At 41.1% G+C, this 21,128-nt stretch overlaps 1 protein-coding gene across 2 annotated transcripts in view; it reads left to right on the top strand.

The window, feature by feature from the left end:
• LOC122649561 (D-lactate dehydrogenase [cytochrome], mitochondrial-like) overlaps positions 1-21,128 on the top strand; it is a 134,247-nt gene that overhangs the window by 88,175 nt on the left and 24,944 nt on the right. For both annotated transcript variants that reach the window (XM_043842759.1, XM_043842758.1), the window contains exons 10-13: positions 6,720-6,816; positions 7,545-7,619; positions 18,119-18,227; positions 19,742-19,851. In XM_043842759.1, coding sequence (XP_043698694.1) covers positions 6,720-6,816; positions 7,545-7,619; positions 18,119-18,227; positions 19,742-19,851 — 391 coding nt within the window. The remainder of the gene's footprint in view (positions 1-6,719; positions 6,817-7,544; positions 7,620-18,118; positions 18,228-19,741; positions 19,852-21,128) is intronic.

Genomic DNA, 21,128 nt, shown 5'->3' with positions numbered 1-21,128 from the left:
CGAAGTATCGTGCACTTCAAACTCCAGCGCCACAAATTCAACATTAGAAGTAACTAAATCGCCTGAAAAATAAGGATATCCACAGGGTTGAGCTCTCAACTGAGCCCAGTAAGGGGGGTATAAGCATACAAACACAATAAATCCAAGATGCATGTGCTAAACTAACATGTTCCTAGCACAGATACTAAGTCTCATGGGGTATAAGTACTACTACTAGTGGTAGATGCTAACCTCGGTCCCGGAACTAACCCTTCGGTCACCTGAGCGAAACCATTCTATCACGGTGAGGATCCGCCAGTTCCGGAACTAACACATCGGACCCCGACAGCCCCCCAAATGACCAACCCTGTCTGTTTATTCCCACAGCGGAATTAGGGACCCGCTAACATGGGACAGAAGATGGCATCCCGGAACTAACACATCGGTCTCTGCCACGGGTTGTCCAACACCTTTCCACCTGTTGGTAAGGGGCGCAGTACTGGGTAATGAATATCAACCTAACCCAGTGTAGTCTAATTATGATGATACAAGCATGGATTGAGTTATAGAGTACTGATTTCCACCTTCAACAATTTCCACATAATAAAAATATCAATGTAGTGCTATGCAGTATGCCAATGTGCAGCCTAATTCACATGCATTTTAATGCATTAAATCATAAGCTAGAAAACTATATGCATCAGTATATTTGTAATGATGCATGACAAGGCATTCAGCATAACAGTGAAATTAAAATGATACACACACTTAAATTAAGGTCAAGGTCCCCTTACTTGTAGTTGTAGCTAGCCTAGGTGAATAAACTCCAATAGGCAGGCAAGAACAGACCAAGACAGTCCTAAATATGAGACAAGAATATTATAGATTAGTTATAGAAGGAATTCTAGGTCAGTTACCCACCAACAATCCAACAAACCGTCTAGAAAACAGTAGAAAAAGCCCTAAACAACATACCAAACACCATGCAATAGATTCGGGGATGGTCCAAGGTCAAGTCCCAAGGGGTTTAGGTCATAAGGGCACAAAAATGGGGGTGCCGGATGCAGACTTCCAGGGAGCCGGTCAACCGCCCCTGGGCCTGCAACTCCATCCGGGAGTATGTCCGAATTTGGGGTTTTTCCTATTTTTGGATAGATCTTCACATGCAAGGAAGAAACTAAGTGTTTTAACATTATATAAAGGTGGGTCTACCTATATGGGAGTTCAATTTCATAAATAACTTCATAATTTTGGTAATTAATCAATTAAACCTAATTAATTAGTTTAGGGTTTATAAATTGCCATCAAGAACAGCAATACAACTTTCAGACTTGGTAATTTCCCAAATTTCCGGTTTTAGAAAGTCAAAAACTGTTTCAAATCAGTCCCAATTATGCTCAATTTCATAAACCCAAGCTTGGTCTCCAAGCTTTAATGGCAGAAATTCTTAATAGGTGAACTAGAGATGGAGAAGAAGGGAAATAAAGCGGAAGATAGCAAGTATCCAAGGCTTACCTCAGTTATAGGAACAGATTTGGAGTGCAGGCAACTTTCTAATGGAGATTCTTGGTTCAACTCAAAGTGTTGAAGACAAGCCCTTAGGTAAGCTTCCCTTTTTTCCCTCTCTTCTTCTCTTCTCTTTTCCTCTTTCTTTCCTTCTCTCCCAAGCTGGAACGAATTTCTTTAGCTCCCTTAGACTTGTGAATAGTGATCAATCGGAAAGGCTTTTGATATTTATCTAACTACTTAAGCACTAAGGGGTAAATCTGTCTTCTGGACAGAAATTAGTTTTAAACTAATTTCTAAAATAGTTTATAAACCTGAATTCGTATTTATTGGTCTATTCTATCCATAACTTGATGTCGGGCGACATTAAAGGTCATCCGAACACGGGTAATTATGCTGAACAAATTCCCCACTGAGAACTGGGTCCCAGGCTATAATTTTACTAAAATTCCCTTCTAACCCTATTTGATCGTACAAAACGTTTTATAAATATATTTTAAATTATACTTACATTGAGTTTAATTAAGGGAGAGGTCTTGCAGTCTGTCCAGCCAGCAGACCCGACACAGGTAGCTCTGATACGGGGTCCCACAAGGTAAAAATTACTATTCTGCCCCTAATACATTAATTAATTAAAAATAATACATACATACATATAAAATGGGATTCTTACCTGGGATTCGGCCTAAGACAGAGAGAGACTTCGCAGGCCATCAATGCAGCATGCCAAGCTTATGTGTTATCTTCCGCTAGATATCTCAGACTCATTTAAGGCCACGGTAGTTGGCTGATCGGAATGCCTTTACAGACAAGTCATGAGATAGGTCTGAATTTCTTAATCAAGATGGCCCACAACTTAGAGGCAAGTATGGGCAAAGTTGAACCAGAACTTGAAATCACAAAGATTCCAAAAGTTCAAATTTATTTGGAAATTTGACCGGGTTTCACAGAATGAAACTTTGTTGTCCTCCTTCCCTTCTTCCTTTGCCAATTTTGACACTCCAGGGATATCTGATCACAGGCCCAGGCTCTTGTCCATTCAAACTTATAACTCCTTTGGTCTAAAGCCCTTTAAATATTTTGACATGTGGTCCTCTCACCCTACCTTCCTGATCACTGTGAAGGATGCTTGGGATGTGCATGTCCAAGCTTTCTCCTCCCCTCTTCTAGCTTTGGCAAGGAAGCTTAGGAATGTGAAATCTGCCCTCAAAGTTTGGAATACCAGTATCTTCGGAAATGTCTCTCAAAATGTGCAGGAATGTAAAGACAAGCTTGCGAACATCCAGCTTCAAATTCAAAGGGCCAACCTCAGTAGCCAACTAGCTGCTGCATGCTCCTCAATCAAGAAGAAAATTTCCTGAAACAAAAGTCCAGGATCAAGTGGCTGGATTTAGGGGATTCTAACTCAGCCTACTTCCATCGCTCCTTGAAGTCCAGAATCAACTACAACTCCATTCTACAGTTGGATGCTCCGGATGGTTCTCCAGTAACAAATGTGAAAGACATCAAAGACATGGCAGTGAATTACTTCATGAATCTCTTCTCGGGTCATTCGGATGAGGCTGATCTATTCCCTGATAATGTGATCAACTTTTTCAACCCCAACCAGATCTCTGAGGTGAATCATACTTTTCTGTGCCTCATTCCTAAGAAGGAGGGTGCTTCTATGATGACAGACTTCAGGCCCATCTCCCTTTGCAATCTCTTCTACAAGTTCATAGCTAAAATCCTTGCTTTGAAGCTCAAGAAGGTGGTGGATCTGCTTGTCAGTTAGAATCAGTCTGCCTTCATTCCTGGTAGAAGCATTTCTGATAATATCCTCCTTTGTAATGAGATTGTCTGAGGTTTTGAAAGAAAAAATCACTCTCCTGCTGCTCTTATGAAGATCGATATCCATAAAGCTTTTGACTCTCTGAGATGGGATTTTATTGCAAAAGTCTTGATCAAGATGAGGTTCCCTATGGTTTTCATCCATTGGATTCACTCCTGCATTTCCACCCCCAGGTTCTCTGTGCTAGTTAATGGCAGCCCAACTGGCTACTTTGCCTCTACTGTTGGTGTGTGCCAAGGATGCCCCTTATCTCCATTCTTCTTCACCTTAGCTTTAGAATTTCTATCCAGGGAAATCCAATTATGCACGGACCAACATCTCATCTCCACTATACCCAAATGCAAAGCCCTCAAGCTCTCTCACCTGGCTTTCGCTGATGATCTCATGATCTTCTCCAAGGCTTCCATAGCCTCCTTTGAGTCCATCATGAACTGTTTGCATCACTTTCAAGACTTATCTGGGCTTCATATCAACCCCACTAAGTCTCTTCTCTTCCTTACTAGAGTTCCTGATGAGGTAAAAGAAGGTCTGAAGAATATTTGTGGTTTCAGTATTGGTCAGCTTCCTGTGACATATCTGGGCCTGCCTTTGATCTCGGCAGGACTTTCGGCACATCACTGCACTCCTATGCTGGATCTTATAAGGAAACGGCTTCAACTATGGAAGGGCAAACTTCTTTCTGATGCGGGTCGTCTGGTGCTTGTCAAGTCTGTCCTCCAAGCCTCCCACATTTATTGGTCAGGTATCTATGGGCTGCCTCATTCCATCATCAAGTCTCTGGAATCACTCATGTCTTCTTTTCTTTGGAAAGGCTCTGATGTTACCAAATTCCTTCGGCCTATCAGTTGGGACTCTGTGTGTCATCCTTTTGTGGAAGGAGGGTTGGGTATCAGAAGGATAAAGGATGTGAACCAAGCCGACATTATCAAATTGTTGTGGAAGATTGTGTCTAAGGCAAAAAGTATTTGGGTAGAGTGAATATATTCAGGCCTTCTCTGTTCTGACTCTATCTGGACTGTCCATTTATCTTCTGATGCTTCTTGGACCTGGCGCAAAATTATGGATGTCCGACCCTTGGTTCTTGGCTCTATCCAAACTCACATTGGTAATGGGAACTCCACTCAGCTTTGGTTAGATCACTGGCATCCTTTGGGAATCCTGATACATCATGTCAGCCCTAGATTGATCTATGGTTCTGGGCTGCCTAGAAATGCCTTGGTGGCTGATATTCTTAATGCCGACGGATGGGACCCCCCTGATTCATCTACTCCAGCTCTAACCTCTATTTGGAACTTATTGCCCTCTATTTCCAGAAGACCCTTCATAAGGGATGACTGTGTTTCTTGGCTGCCTAGTTCCTTGGGTAAGTTCAGCTCCAAATTTGCTTGGGATCTTGTTAGAACTCGGCTCCCGCTCGTTCCTTGGAGGAAGCTCGTCTGGTTCAAGCACCACATCCCTAGGCACAGCTTCACGACTTGGGGAGTCTTCTCCAACTGCCTCCCAATGCAAGCTTTCCTCAGACATCGCCACATTATGGTTTCTCCCAATTGTGACGTATGTTGGAATGCAATTGAAGAATCAAACCATCTCTTCTTTGAGTGCCCCTTCTCCCGCTCTATCTGGAAAGGGATCTTCTCCAAATGCTGGTCAAGAAATAGGAGGATTCTCCCTTTTGATCGTGAATGGATTTGGGTTGACATGACCTTTGGTGGTTCTACTCTTTGTGACGTGATTGGGAAGATGGCTTTCTCTGCTACCATCAGCCACATTTGGATGGAGCGCAATCTTCGGAAATGGACCTCCAAATCCAGATCTGCTAATCAGATTTGGGAGTCCATCTCTTTTGAAATCAAATCTAAGCTTAGTTTGGTTGCTCCTACTTCTTGTATTGACACCCCAAGGAACAGACTAATTGTTGTATCCTGGGGTCTTTCTTCTCTCTCCCTTATCCCAGCTGGCTCCCCTGTTTGAGCTTCTGCTGCTGGTTCTTGTTTTCCTCCCTCCTTTTTGAGGGCTGCTTCCTTTTAGTAATGAAATTTTTATTCACCCAAAAAAAAAAGCTACTGAACTGCTAAATCAGCTTAAGCTTAAGCAGATTTCTGCCTTTTTTTGCAAAGAAGCAGAGAAATTGAAGAGTTCTGAGGTGTCAAATCCTCAACTCTCTTATTAGATCTCTTGAAATGCTGGCAGAAGGTTGGAGCCGGTCTTTGAGGAAGATATGGCACAGGCAAGACTAATGTTTATTGGATTTCATATTTTTCTGTGTATACATTAACCCAGACTTTTTCAGAAGAAAGTAACTAAAATCTTTGTAAAAGCATATTTATGGAGAAGTTCCTCTCTAGAAAGAAAGCAATAAAATTCAAAGACCCCTCATAATATCATTGTACACGAAGTCCCTTTCTCAGCTTGAAAACTCTCATACTTCTCATTATGTAACCTATCATCTGTGAACTATTCTCACAAAATTGTTACTTATCTCCCAACAAAGAAAAATATTATCCCAAAATGACTAAAAGACTGAAGCCGGACAAGATGGGCACCAAATCAACCTGACTTAAAAGTTCAAAGTGATGAAAATACCCCTGTTTAAAGTCCTAAGGCTGCCCAAAAAGTTTCATGAGTTCCAAAAAGAACTATGTAATTCCACATAAGAGACAAAGTAAGTAGACTACTAAACACTGCATCAACTTTGAAACAGACTTTGGATGACAATATAATTAGAAGTAGTGCAAAGATCGATTCAAGAGAAGGGAAGAGGAAGTAAGAGGTGAGAAGAGAAGAAGAGAAAAAGATGTGTGCAATAGCTTGGGGAGTGAATCGATTTCTCTCCCCTATATAGTTTCACTAACTTGAGGTATGAGAAATTACAAACATACTCCCCATGCTAACATAAGGTAGTCTAGGGAGGTAAAAGGTAAAAAGTAAAAACACATTACAAAATAATAACTCAGTACCCAAAGTACCCTTATTACATAAACTCTTAACAAATATTTTCTAGTTTGATGCTTATGGTGCTGAATCTTGGATGAGACATTTTAAGCGCTGTCTCCAGTGATTCGAAAGAGTTAATGCTTTTTTCTTTCTTTTTCTCATTGGTATTTCGAGGGTGTCTATTTCTATTCATGTAGGTTATTTTCTTGAGTCTCTAAAACTTGCTGATTTTTTTTCACCTTCTCTTCCTATGTTTTTAGTTTATTTCTCCATACTTCAGTTTCATTTGAGAAAAAATTTGCTATGATCCAAACATTTAGTTTGATTTCGTCTCTGTATAAGCTTATACACAATAATTAGCTTGAGGATAATGATACTAGTTAATCAAATAATAATAAATAGGAACAAGGTATTGATAACAGGATTATCTATCTTTTAGTAAGCCATGCTAATATTTTGTTTCTCCTAGATACGATTTGACGAGGCTGATAATTGGAAGTGAAGGAACCTTGGGAGTAATAACGGAAATTACTTTACGGCTTCAAAAAATTCCCCAGTACTCAGTGGTATCTTTTTCCCTTCCTTTATTTTAAGGCATTGTATTTTCAGTTCTTTGAAGTTTTCCCCAATGATGTATTTCTTTTGCAATAAGTTTGAATGCTCTTTATCTTCAAACATTACCTCAAAAAATTCGAAGTGAAATCTTTTGGCATCTAAAAGATAATTTTTCTTTTCCTTGGTTGTTCATTTGAACTGGTTTTCCACTTCCTAATCCTTGATATGAGAATGAGATCGATATAATGCCTTGAGGGTATAAGGGACAGGGAACTGAAATCTTGATTTACTAGTTGCCACTCTTTTTTATTAAATAAGCTGATAGGTTAGGACTAATGATAAAACAAAAAAGAAAAACATAAAATGTTGAAGATCTTGGGAAAAAGTTTGCATAATGTTTCTGGTATCTGAACTATCAAATAAAACATGTATAAATTCTATTGACACACTATACAAAAATGCAAGGTAATTTACAAGTGAAGCCAACCCTATGCCTAAACAATACAAACAAGTGACAAGAAGTAGCTTTGGTAACACAGTAATGGTTCTAATTTCTAAACTGAAACGTATCATAGATCAGTTGATAAATACTATGAGATCAACCAGTTAGTCAGTTACCCTACAATTTTTGTCCCAATAGGAGTAATTTTCTATAAATGGTGTAATCAGGCTACGAAAATTTCGATATAAATCTTCACATGTTCATATTATGCCTTACATTCAAATTGCAACATTGCAGGTCGCGATGTGCAACTTTCCAACAATTAAGGATGCGGCTGATGTTGCTATTGCCACTATGATGTCTGGGATCCAGGTATAGTTTAAGCTGCAAATCTTTACATTCATTGTATTTGTGGTAATTTTTTCTATCATGCTGAAGTTTTATTTCTTTTTAATGGTGAAAGTAAGGAATGACCACATTAGAGCTGAGTTGGGAGTAGCTCTGATTCATGATAAGCTATGAGAAAGTCGTTTGAGGTGGTATAGCCATGTTCAACGGAGGCCTTCGGATGCTCCAATTCGGAGGAGTGATTTGATTCAGATTGAAAGATCTAAAAGAGCCAGGGGCAGGCCTAAAATAAGCCTAGGAGAGGTGGTGGGGAAAGACATGCATAGCCTTGGCCTTGTACCACGCGTGACTTCGAATGAGCTGATTGGAGAGCAAGGATCCATGTAGCCGACCCCATTTAGTTGGGATAAGGCTATGTTGTTGTTTTTGTTGTGTTGTGGGGACATAATATCTCCGCTTCAACCTAGTCATATTTGATCGGAGACTAACCCCTATTCTATGCGTTAACTCTTTCCTCTGTTTCTTAAGGGCATTTAATATGGTTGTTTTCTGTGGATTTCAGTTTCTATGAAATTACCCACAATTTATTAAAAATATTCTCATTTAGGAGGATCATCTGTAATATATTTCAGTTTGCCTTTGGCATGTATGTAAGCTTGTACTGCCTGGGCCCATAATAAATGTTAACAAAACAGGAATTTCTTGAATGGCTTGAATGATCAATGAGATCAGTCAAGCTCTTTATTTATAATAATAATAATAAAAGAGATTACAAAGGGAAATACTGTTCACGACACTGTTCACGTGAACAGTGTCACAGCCCAAATTACAATCCTACCCTTGTTCAAAAGTACATAAATAAAGCATAAATAAAAAACCAAAAATACCCTTATAATATCGGGTAACACATCTTAACACTCCCCCTCAAGTTGGGGCATAGATATCACCCATGCCCAACTTGACTAGACTAGGATAAAACAACTTCCCACTCAACCCTTTGGTAAAGACATCAGCCAGTTGATCTCCAGACTTTACAAAAGGAATACAAATCTGCCCACTCTCTAACCTCTCCTTGATGAAGTGTCTGTCAATCTCCACATGTTTGGTACGGTCATGCTGCACTGGATTGTGGGCGATGCTAATTGCTGCTTTGTTATCACAGTACAACATCACTGGAAGATGAACAGAACCACGGATATCAAGGAGTAAACTCTGAAGTCACAGTAACTCACATATGCCCTGGGCCATAGCACGGAATTCAGCTTCAGCACTAGATCTTGCCACAACATTTTGCTTTTTTACTCTGCCATGTGACTAGATTTCCTCCAACAAAAGTATAATAGCCGGAGGTAGATTTCTTGTCAGGGTTACCACCCCAGTCAGCATCTGTGTAAGCCTCAATGCGAAGATGGTCATGAGGAGACAAAAGGATCCCCTTTCCTGGAGTGACTTCAAGTAATGGAGAATACGAAGAACAGCAGCCATGTGAGTGAAATAAGGATCATGCGATGAACCGGCTCACAAGACTCACAAAGAATGGCAATATCTCGTGCGGTGTGGGAGAGATAAATCAGCTTGGCACCAATCGTTGATATCTGCCCTTATCAACAGGTTCACCATCCTTCTCTTGCAGACGGGTAGTAGCTTCCAAGGGAGTGTCACAAGGATGACAACCAAGTAAACCAGTCTCTGATAGTAAATCTAGAACATACTTTCTCTGGAAGAGAAAGATGCCTTTTGGAGAACGAGGAACTTCAATCCCAAGAAAATATCTTAGCTGTCTTAGATCTTTTATGTCAAATTCCCGTCCCAAGAAAGCCTTCAGGTAAGAAACTTCATCTGTATCATTATCAGTCACAACTATGTCATCAACATAAACTATGAGAAGAGTGACCTTTTCTCCCTTTCGCTTGATGAATAGAGTGTGATCAGCACGACTCTGTTTGTATCCACAGGAGACCATGGCTTTATGAAACCTACCAAACCATGCCCGTGGAGATTGCTTCAACCCATAGAGTGCCCTTTTGAGCCTACAAACTTTCCCATGGGTCTTGTCAGAGGAAAAACCCGGAGGAACATCCATATAGACCTCCTCTTCCAACTCCCCATGAAGAAATGCATTTTTTACATCCAACTGCTGTAGGTCCCAGCCAAAGTTGACAGCACAAGACAGTAAGACCCGGACAGTGTTCAACTTCGCAATGGGGGCAAATGTCTCCTGGTAGTCAATCCCATAAGTCTGAGTGAAGCCTCTGGCCACAAGCCTAGCTTTATATCTATCCATTGTTCCATCTGGCTTCTGCTTGACAACAAATACCCATTTGCACCCGACTGGTTTCTTACTTGAAGGAAGCACAACTAGCTCCTATGTCTCATTTTTAAGTAAGGCCGTCATTTCTTCCATCATGGCTGCTTTCCACTTTGGATCTGCAATCGCCTCCTACCATTTCTGAGGAATAGAAACAGAGGAAAGAGAAGAAACAAATGCACGATAGGAAGGAGATAAAGCATCATAGGAAACAACATTGGAGATGGGGTGTTGGGTGCATGACCTAACGTCTTTACGAACGGCGATAGGTAAGTCGAGGAAGGATCCTTACCGGATGATGTAGTAGGGTGCGGATCGGATCAGTGCGGCGATTGTGGAGGTGGTATGGTGGTGGTGGTAGTCTCAACTTGTCCTGTGCGCTCCCGGGTATATACCTTATCAACAGAGATTTGACTGACTGGTCTACGCTCCCCCTGAATAGGAGCCACTATAGGAGCTGAAGTTATAGAGGGCTCCCCTTGAATAGAAGTCGGAAGAATAGCAGACACATCTTCAAAACCCCGATCTTGCTCCCCCTGAAGAGGTGTTTGGGAATAATATGGCAAGGACTCATGGAAGACAATATCTATGGAGACAAAAGTACGACGAGAAGGTGGATGGTAACACTTGTATCCTTTCTGGGTCGCAGAATAGCCTAGAAAAATGCACCGAATGCTCCGTGGATCAAATTTCTCATGAGGATGATGATTGCGAACATAGCAAACACAACCAAAAACTTTGGGGGGAACCACAAAGGAGGAGGAACCCTGGAGGAGATCAACGGGGGAACGACCATCAAGGACACGGGTAGGCACACGGTTGATGAGATAAGTAGCGGTAAGAATGGCATCACCCCAGTAGTGAGAAGGAACCTACCGTGCAAACATAATGGGCCGGGCTACCTCAAGGAGATGTCTATTTTTCCTTTCAGCAACCCCATTCTGGGCTGGTGTGTCAACACAGCTGGTCTGCTGGACAATACCATGTGCAGCCAAATAAAGTTGGAACCAACCCTCCATGTACTCTTTACCATTATCATTGCGTAAAATGCGCAAGGTGGCATTGAATTGGGTCTGAACCATACGATGAAATAACTGAAAACAACCTCACTTTTATGGCTCATCATGTACACCCAAGTGGCACAAGTATAACAATCAATAAACGAGACAAACCATCGATGTCCAGAAAGGGAAGTACAGCGGGCAGGGCCCCACACATCAAAATGAACCAAAGCAAAACGAAACTCACTTCTTTTATTTAATGAAGAATAACTGGAACGAGTTTGTTTGGCCAAAACACAAGCCTCACATAAAAACTCGTTCCTATTACAATGCTTAATCAAGCTTGGAAACAAAAGAGACAAAGTACTAAGGGATGGATGACCTAGTCGGCAGTGCCAGAGATGCAGGTCAGGGGACGAGGTGGACTGTAAATGATGAGCTGTAGAGGAAGCTGAATGTAAAGTAGAAGGCTGACCCGGGTCAAGTACGTAGAGACTACCCTGCATCTTACCACCCCCAATCGTGCACCCCGTCTCAAGATCCTGTATGACACAATGAGAAGGAAAAAAAGTCAGTTTGCAGTTTAGATCTCTAGTTAGACTACTAATAGAGAGAAGGTTGGTAGAAAAGGACGGAACATGCAAAACAGATTTTAATGAAAGGGTAGGTGAGCAGCATATGGAACCCTTCCCATTAATAGGAGAAAGGGAACCATTAGCTACTCGAACACTGTCTTTGCCAGAAGATGGAGAATAAAGATGAAATACATGGGAGGAGCTAGTCATGTGGTCAGTGGCACCGGAATCTATAATCCAAGGACTGGATACAGCCGATGAACACAGGCTACTGACTGGAGTACCTGAGGCAAAATTAGAACCAGGAGGGGCAGCAGGTGTAGATGCCGTAGTGGAGGCAGCGGAAGAGGCATGTAGCATGCGACGGAAAGCTAGGAGCTCATCCCGAGTAAGCCCAATGTCAGATGAAGGGGCAGCAGCAGCAGTAGTAGGAGAATCAGCCATATGAGCCTTGGTCTTAAACTCCCCACGGGCTTTCTTTTCCTCAAAATCAGCAGGCTTCCCATGGAGCTTCCAGCATTGAGCCTTAGTATGATAGAGCCTATTGCAGTGTTCACACTTGATAGGACCTTTAGGGACAGCAGTACCACCATCAGTAGTGGTAAGAGGAGTACTGGAAGCAACTTGCAAGGCGGAGCGATCAACAGAGAGAATGCAAGATAGCAGCCCGACGAGATTCCTCATTATGAACCAAGGCAAAGGCCTGCTCTAGGGATGGAAAAGGGGACTGCCGAAGTACTTGCACCCGAATAGGATCAAACTCCATATTTAGTCTAGCCAAAAAATCATAGACACGTATTTTGTCAACGTGTTTGAGATAGGCAGCCAGATCAGTAGCAGTAGAGGGTTGATAGTCGAAGTAATGATCCAATTGTTGCCACATGTTCTTGAGGGCAGCATAGTATTTGGAGACAGAGTGCTCCTGTTGGGTAGTGGCATTAGCCTTCTTTCTAATCTCATAGACCTGTGCATCATTCCCCGTGCGACCATAAGTCTCTTTGGCACCATTCTAGATAGCATGGGCAGTGTCCAGTAGAAGAAAATTGTCTGAGATATCCCCTTGCATAGAATGGATTAAGTAGGACATCACCATCGCATCATTCGATAACCACTTGTTGAGCTGAGAACCCTCTTCCACTGGTTTAGTTGTTGTCCCATGAAGATGGCCAGTGAGGCCATGGCCAGCTACTGTCAGATAGGTAGACCGAGACCACTTCAGGTAGTTAGAGCCATCAAGTTTGATTGGGGCAGCAAGGGGAAGAAAATCAGTCCGGAGCTGGCCATCAATGCCAGAAGAGGCCGAAGAAGAATCTGAACCAGTCATTGCAGTAGGTAACCAATCATTAATGAAGTAGCAAACAGCCAAAAAATATCCAAAAAAATTTCTGGAATCGACCCCCAATAGAAAAAGGCTGTATTGGAGCAAAAAATCTCAGATATGTAGGCTGGGAATGATGTCGAATGAAGGCAGCAAGGGTGCCAATCAGATGCAGCAAGAACCAGCAGCCCAACCCCAAGATCGATTAATGTCAGGGTTTTGAAAAAAACCCTGAGAAGAGAGATTGATAAGGGGCTGGGGTCTTCAACCAATCTGATGAAGTAAATAGGGGCTGAGAACAATATCAAATAAAGATCCCACAACAGAAGATGTAGCCGAAATAGATGTAGAGGCCTGATCTCCCAAAAAAATAGGAATCTTCAAATCGCAGACAGTGCTTCAGCTCCACTTGATCCAAAAAAGAGGCATAAAAAAGGAGGTATATTGGGGCAGCAGCTAGATCATTATGATCACCTCAATAGTGCTGCCCTAATGGGAGACGTAGAACCAAAAGAAAGGAAGAAAGAAGAAGGGAAGAAGCTCGATGGAGGGAAGGAGAAAAAAAATCGAAGGGAAGGAGGTGGGTTTTGAAAACCTAGATTAGAGTGTATTTGGCTCTGATACCATGTTAACAAAATAGGAATTTCGTGAATGGGTTGAATGATCAATGAGATCAGTCAAGCTCTCTATTTATAATAATAATAATAAAAGAGATTACAAAGGGAAACACTGTTCACGACACTGTTCACGTGAACAGTGTCACAGCCCAAATTTGAATCCTACCCTTGTTCAAAAGTACATAAATAAAGCATAAATAAAAAACCAAAAATACCCTTATAATATCGGGTAACACATCTCAACAATAAATAATTTGAAACTCTGAATAGTTTAATGGTGGTAATCTGTACTTGGACATTGTCCAATGGTGGTTTAGGATCAGCCATCAAGTCCAAAAACTAATAGCAGTAGCAAAGTAATCGGCTCTTGAACAGAACCTAGTTATGTTTAACAGAGAAACACAAAAAAAACAGCGGTAATATTCTCTCCCAAATGGGCTTCCCCGCTGCTTTTGTCCATTGGACCTTTGCCTGTATCTCCTCTCCCTCCTTCTCTGTCCTTGTCAATGGCTCCCCTACTGGCTTTTTCCACTCCAAGCCGATATCCGTCAAGGCTGTCCCCTCTCCCCCTTCCTCTTCTCCCTTGCTTTGGAAGTCCTTTCCTAGAGTCTCCAATCCAAAAGTGACCTCCATCTTATCTCCCCCATCCCAAAATGCAAGCATCTCAACCTCTCCCACCTTGCTTTTGCAGACGATCTCATGATCTTCTCAAAAGTCTCCCCCTCCTCCATCTCCGCCATCATGTCTTCCCTCCACCTTTTTAAGGTCGTCTCTGGCATTCGAATCAACCTCCTCAAATCCAAACTCTTCCTGGCTGGCGTTCTGGACTCTGACAAAGATGCTCTCCTGCTTCTTACTGGATTCTCTCTTGGATCCCTCCCTGTTAAATACTTGGGCCTCCCTCTCATTCCTGCCAGGCTTTCTAGCCACCACTGCACCCCTATGCTTGACAATATCCGCAAGCGCCTCCAGCTTTGGAATGGCAAACTTCTCTCCTATGCGGGCCGGCTTGAATGCATCAGATCGGTTCTCCAATCTTCCTACACGTACTGGTGTGGAATTTTCGGCATTCCCAAAGCCACTATTAGATCCATGGAGTATCTTTTCTGTGCATTCCTCTGGAAAGGGAAAGAAGCCTCTAAATTCCTGCATCCTCTCAGCTGGAAATCCATCTGCCTTCCTAAGGCGGAAGGTGGCTTAGGCATTCACCATAGTTGTCACGTCGTCACGGCGATGCAAGTCGGTGGAGGGGTGTCATGTCGATATATCGACATGTCGCCCGCCATGGCGATCATATCGACCATGTTTTATTTTTTATTTTCTCTATTTTTAATGTCATTTAGTATGCTATAATATATACCCTGTAACATAAAAAATTAACATGAAAGTGTACTACTAATCTACTATGGTTTAATTCATGAAAGTATAATATCCATTAGTGTATATGAAATCGTGGATTATCAATTAATTGATAGCAATAGTCTTGCTGATTTTAAAGTTGAAAAATCATGAGAGTTGAGATATGATTCATATGAAAGTGACTATAAAAGTAACAAAACAAAAAAACAATTACAAGAATGTAATTTATATTGAGTGAATAAAGCTAATAAACAACCCATCTAAATAAAAAAAAAATTGCTGATGTGAATATGTGATTGTGTATTAGTCAATAGTGTATTAGTGTTTTCTGTTTGATGTTTTTTTAATTTTTTTTTATGTCAAGGAAAAAGCATTAAAATAAAAAATGGTTAAAAAAAATTATTGTTAAAAAATTAAGTTTTATAATTTGAAACAACCATGTCGCCCGATATGACCATATGTCGTGGTCTGGAGTCCATGGCGGCGCCATGGCGACGACATAGAGGCCATATCGGTTGATATTCTTACATCATCCATATCGGTGGTCGATATGCCCACTTCTCCAGCGATACGACGCCATGGCGTCGATATGGTGACGCCATGACAACTATGGCATTCACCACATCAGGGTCTCCAATACTGCGGGAATCCTTAAGCTCATCTGGAAAATCTCTTCCAGGCATGACTCCATCCGGGTCAATTGGGTCTATTCCCATCTCCTTAAAGAGGACTCCATTTGGACTGTCCCCATCCACTCGGACTCCTCCTGGGTTTGGCGCAAGATTCTTCTCCTCCGCCCACTTGCCCTTAGAGCCACCTCTTTAGTCATTGTTGACGGATCTAGGATCTCTCTCTGGCTTGACCCCTGGCACACCCTTGGTATTCTCTACAATGTTTTTGGTCCTAGAGCGATCTACTCCTTTGGCATCCCCAAATCTGCTCCCTTATCCTACATCATCTCTCTCGGTTCTTGGCTGCCCCCTTCCCCTCCCACCTCCATCCTCTCTCAGATCTGGCCCTCTCTCCCTCCCCTAACCCCCGCCCCCCTGCTCTCGAAGGTAAGGTTGTCTGGCTTCCTTCCCGCACTGGACTCTTTACCTATAGCTCAGCTTGGAACTTTGTCTGCCACCCTAGCCCCCCATCCCCTGGCACAACCTAGTCTGGTTCAAAGGCCTCATCCCTCGCCATAGCCTTACGACCTGGAGATCTCTTACCCTCTGCCTCCCAACCCAAGCTTTCCTCCTTCACCATAACATCCCTGTCCCTCCCTACTGCATTTTCTGCTGGATTGATTTTGAGGATACTGCCCACCTTTTCTTTGCTTGCACCTTTTCCTCTACCATCCGGAAAAAAGCCCTCTCATCCATCTGGCATCGCAGCAGAAGACATCTTCCTTTTGATAGACAATGCCTCTGGTTAAGTGCGACCTTCAAAGGCTGCACCGTTTGTGATATTGTTGGCAAGTTGGTTTTTGGCTCGGCCATCCATCACATTTGGATGGAGAGGAACCTTAGGAGATGGACTTCCAAATCTAGATCTATTGACTTGATTTGGAAGGACATCTCTTTTGATGTCTCCTCTAAGCTTGGCACCTTACCTCAGCGTTCTTTTACAGATACCTCAAGGAACAGGCACATTGTTGTTGCCTGGGGTTTAGACCTCTCTCTTTTGCGGTTGCCCCCTTCTAGGGTGGCCTGATTCCCCCCCCCTATTGTTTTCCCCTCCCCCCTATTGTTTTCCCCTCCCCCCATTTTTTTCCCTTCCGGCCCCCTCCTGGGGCTCGACAATATACTTATTCACCAAAAAAATAAAAATTCCAACCAGCAGTAGCAGTAGCAGTAATCACAAACAGCTCTTACTCAGGTTCTGATTAGGGTTTGAAAATCTGAGAAGAGTAGCAGGAACCAATCGGCTGCAGTAGGGTTTGTAAACACAGAAGTAGCAGCAGTAAATAGGAGTTTGAAAACCCAAAAGTAGCAGCAGTAAATAGGGTTTGAAAACCCAAAAGGAAACAATAGAGAAGATGAATTGCAGGGTGAATCGGTAAGAGAAATCAGATTTCCCAGATTAATAGATCAATTGGAGATAAAATAGGACCTGATATGAAAACCCTCAATGGATTACTGCAGGAAGTAGTAGAGAGAAAAAATTAAGTTGTATATGCAGTCTTCAATAGTAGAGAGGATCCACAGATTTGGATCAGTATTATATGTAGAAGAAATCTTCAACAAAGGCAGCTTCAACTTAAGGATCTCCAATCGATCTAAGAACTCAGATACATAGTATTAGTAGAAACCCTAGTTTTCCCTTGAAAACTCCATCTAGGGTTTAATCCATAGCAATATGCAGCAGTGGGTGCTGCACCCGTTGAAGAGAAAAGGCTTTAGAAGACCCTCAAACCAGAACGCAGATCACTTCCAGTCTAAAGGTGATGCTCTGATACCATGTAACAGAGTATAGATGAAGAAAACCAGAATCGAGAATGGAGGAAGAAGAAAGAAAGAGAAGAAGATGAGGAAGAGGAGAGAACTGTTAAATTAATCAGTCTCCCTCATAATGCTTGTATTTATAATCTCACATTACAATAGAAAGGGGAATTCCTAATCATGATAGGATTCCAAGTTACAATAGGAAAATAACTATGAAATAAAACTAGCACTAGAACTATCAACTCAAGTTGATAACTAAGACTAACAACTCATAGTAGAATTAGGACTTGACATAATTAGAAACTATGACTCCAACTAAGACTAGGAAAATAGAAGATACACATATCAACCAAATCACTGTTCACGTGGACAGTACTTCCACAGTAACAAACTTCATATAAAGTTTCCGTTGAACATAGTTGTCAAGGAGACACCTTGGCGTCCAGGCACCTTGACAACTATCGTCACCTTGGTTGCCTAGGCTGGTGCCTTGGTCACCTTGTTGGTGTCACCTTTGTGTCTAGGTCCCCTCTAATCCCTTGAATCAGCTCGGCGCCATGACAACTATGTTGTTGAATACTAATAGCCGAAACAGAATCCTATTGTTTTAGAGTACTAAAAAGCTATTGCGTTGTGATTAAAAGCTATTTGTTGCTCACTCTCTCTATCCTACCTAGGTCCAAAAGTACTTCTATGCTGGGAGATAGACCAGTATGGTTTTTCTAGTCTGTTTGGAAACTTTGCAATGTCCAATTTATGTTTCATTCAGATCATACGAAATTAAATGTGCCGCTTTTGCAGTTTAAATTGTCAAATGGCTTGGGATGATACAGACTTGTTTGTGCATGATATGGACTACATGATTTGCTAATAGATGCATTTGTCTGTTTTCTATATGTATTCATGTCTTCACTAGGTGTCCAGAGTAGAATTGATGGATGAGGTTCAAGTAAAGGCTATCAACATTGCGAATGGGAAAAATTTTCCTGAAGTTCCAACATTGATGTTTGAATTCATAGGGACAGGTGGGAGTTAATTCCTTTCTTGTCCTTTTGTTGGCTCAATTTCGTTGGCTATATATTTTATTTTATTTTCTCTTTCTTAACTGGAAACTCTCATTCAGTTCCTTGAAATACATTTGCCATTGGACATATGGTGTTTTATTGTCACTTGCTAATTTTGTAGAAAACTTGTTGCCACTTCCTCTCAACTGGTCAACCTGCCTTTCTTTTCTTCCCTCAATTTTGTATCACTTAGTTGTACTAGCAATAAACAATGTTTGTAGAAATTGGATGAAGGTGTTTCTACTTTGCATTATCCATAATTGTGTTCATTTCCTTTAAAAAGGGGATAGGTTAAGAGATGGCATGAACTTTACTCACACGAGGGTGGTTAAGGAGGTGGTCAATATGACGAGAGGGAGATTTCTTAAAGTGATTATTTTAGATATTTGGGTTCTATTGTAAATAAAGAAGGCAATATAGAAGATGATGTTGCCTAGAGAATTAAAATATGATGGATAAAGTAGAGAGGTGCGTTTGGGGTGCTGTGTGATTTGGTGTATTCCTTTCAAGCCTAAAGGAAAATTCCATAGGACAGTCCTACGTCAGGTTATGATGTATGGAGTGGAATGCTGAGCAGTTAAGAAGCTTCAGATAGATAACCTAAGTGTAGCAGAGATGAGGATGTTGAGATTGATGTGTAGCAAAACTAGGAAGGATAATGTAAGAAATTACCATATTAGAGCAAATTTGGGAGTTGCCTCGATACAGGATAAGCTCAGTGAAAGTCGTTTGAGGTGGCATGGCCATGTTCAACGGAGGTGTTGGGATACACCAGTACGGAGGAGTGATTTTGATTTAGATTGAAGGATCTAAAAGAGCTAGGGGCATGCCTAAAATGACCATAGGAGAAGTTGTGAGTAAAGACATGCATAGTTTAGGCCTTGTCTCAAGTATGACATCAGATAGAGCTGATTAGAGGGCAAGGATTCATGCAGCCGACCCCATTTAGATGGGTTTTTGTTGAGTTGATGTCGATGTTGTTGTGCTCTTTTCTTTTACCATTATTTTTATTATTTTGCCTTTGCAAAAATCCATATAACCGACCCCATTTAGTTCGGATAAGGATCTATTGTTTATTGTAAAAATAAAAGAGAACCCCCATTAAATGATTGTATCATTTGATGTATTTCATTTATTGAAGAAAAAAAAATGAGATGAATGATCCTGAACTTAATTCAGTGTAATAAAAATCTTATTACCACTACCTGGGTCAGCAACAGATGGCCCAGAAACTTCTTTAAATCTGTGAGAGTTCAGAATGTTTTCATCAAATATTGGGTCCCTCACCCAGTGTATACGGCATACACTCTTTGCCATTTGTACATCACAAGTTTAGTCTAGAAGACCAATGTGTAGATCATGCTTTCTATTTATGAACACATTTAGTCCTTTACCAGATAACGTTATCATAATTTTGATATTCACTAATCTTCAATTTTCGGTGATAATTTTGCTGATTCCTTTAACATATGCAGAAGCATATTCACGGGAGCAGACATTAATGGTTCAGAAGATTGCTTCTGAGCACAACTGTTCTAATTTTGTCTTTGCAGAGGATCCTGAAGCTAAAAAGGAACTTTGGAAGGTGAAATGGTTTATCATTTTTTTACATTCCAACTCATTGTATACAGATTACTTTTTTACATTCCAACTCATTGTATACAGATTACTTTGATAGTTATCCCAATTTATTATTTTCACTATGTTAGGCCTTTGTCAATAATAAATCCAGTTACTTTTTGTAACTATTTACTATTTATTATATCCTCCTGCACAGAATTGAAATTTTACTTGTTATTGTTGTTGAATTGACTCTGAATTATTTTTATCACAAGCTCTTGATAGTCATGCTAAATGATTTGACCATAGTTCATGTAATGGGTTTGCCTTTTGGAGGTTGCATTGAATTTCATGGGCTGGATGTGACTGCCTTAGTTTAGTTTCCTTAATTTTCTGTTAACTGTTAAAATCTAATATGCTCTGATTTAGGACAGTTTATTGGTGTAACCATTTCTTTACAGTATTTATTAATACAGTTGTGCATGGGCCTCCTAGTGGCTTTGGAAGAATTGGGTGCTAATTTAAAATTGTAAGCAAGTTGTGGTTATCTGATAGTCCTGCGAAGAAGTAGAATAGTGAATCTTTGAGTAAGTTAAGGTCAGGGTTCTACAGGGAAATCAGGGAGGAAGGAAGCATGATTGAAACCAAAGTGAAGGGTTTAAAGGTCTGGTTGATTAGGTGGAATTATATTTATACTTGCAGTTGTACTTGAGGGTTTAAAAGGGTTAGATTATGGTACTCGATAAATTTGGCAAGGAAATTGCTGATCATGGGGATGGATTAAACTCAAGGAGCAGCTAGGTTAAACTAGGATTGCGATGTGGTTTTGTAGGTTAGGTGTATTTCCTTCGGCCTATGGCTGAGAAACGGAAGCCTGGCTGGTGTTTTAAGATTCTATTGTGGAAATACTCTAACACAATGGAAGGACAGAACTGAAAATGACATAAGCAGCTGATGGTTCACAAAAGAAATGGAGAGGATATTCCTATGTTCTACTCTCTAAAATGACATCTAGTTCCCCTTAAATCGTAAAGTTCTCATAGAAAAATTACAATCCACACAGTAGTTAAGCAGCAAATGGGCTTCTCATGGAAAAAAATGTCTAAATAGTGAACTGGGTTACAGAGCCTTGTCCACGTAGTTGGACGTCTCCCTTTCACTAGTAGCAGTAGTGGTATCCACTTTTGGTTCAAACTAGAAGGCAGAAATGAACCTAAACATTCTTAAGACTTAAGCTCAACAATAAAATGAGAGAACCATACCTGGATTCCAAATTACCAAATAGCCCTATTACCTAACCTT

This window comes from Telopea speciosissima, chromosome 2, assembly GCF_018873765.1.
Source record: "Telopea speciosissima isolate NSW1024214 ecotype Mountain lineage chromosome 2, Tspe_v1, whole genome shotgun sequence".
Classification (NCBI taxonomy): domain Eukaryota; kingdom Viridiplantae; phylum Streptophyta; class Magnoliopsida; order Proteales; family Proteaceae; genus Telopea; species Telopea speciosissima.
The sequence above is the reverse complement of the archived record's forward strand: the minus strand, read 5'-3'. Positions and strand labels throughout refer to the sequence as shown.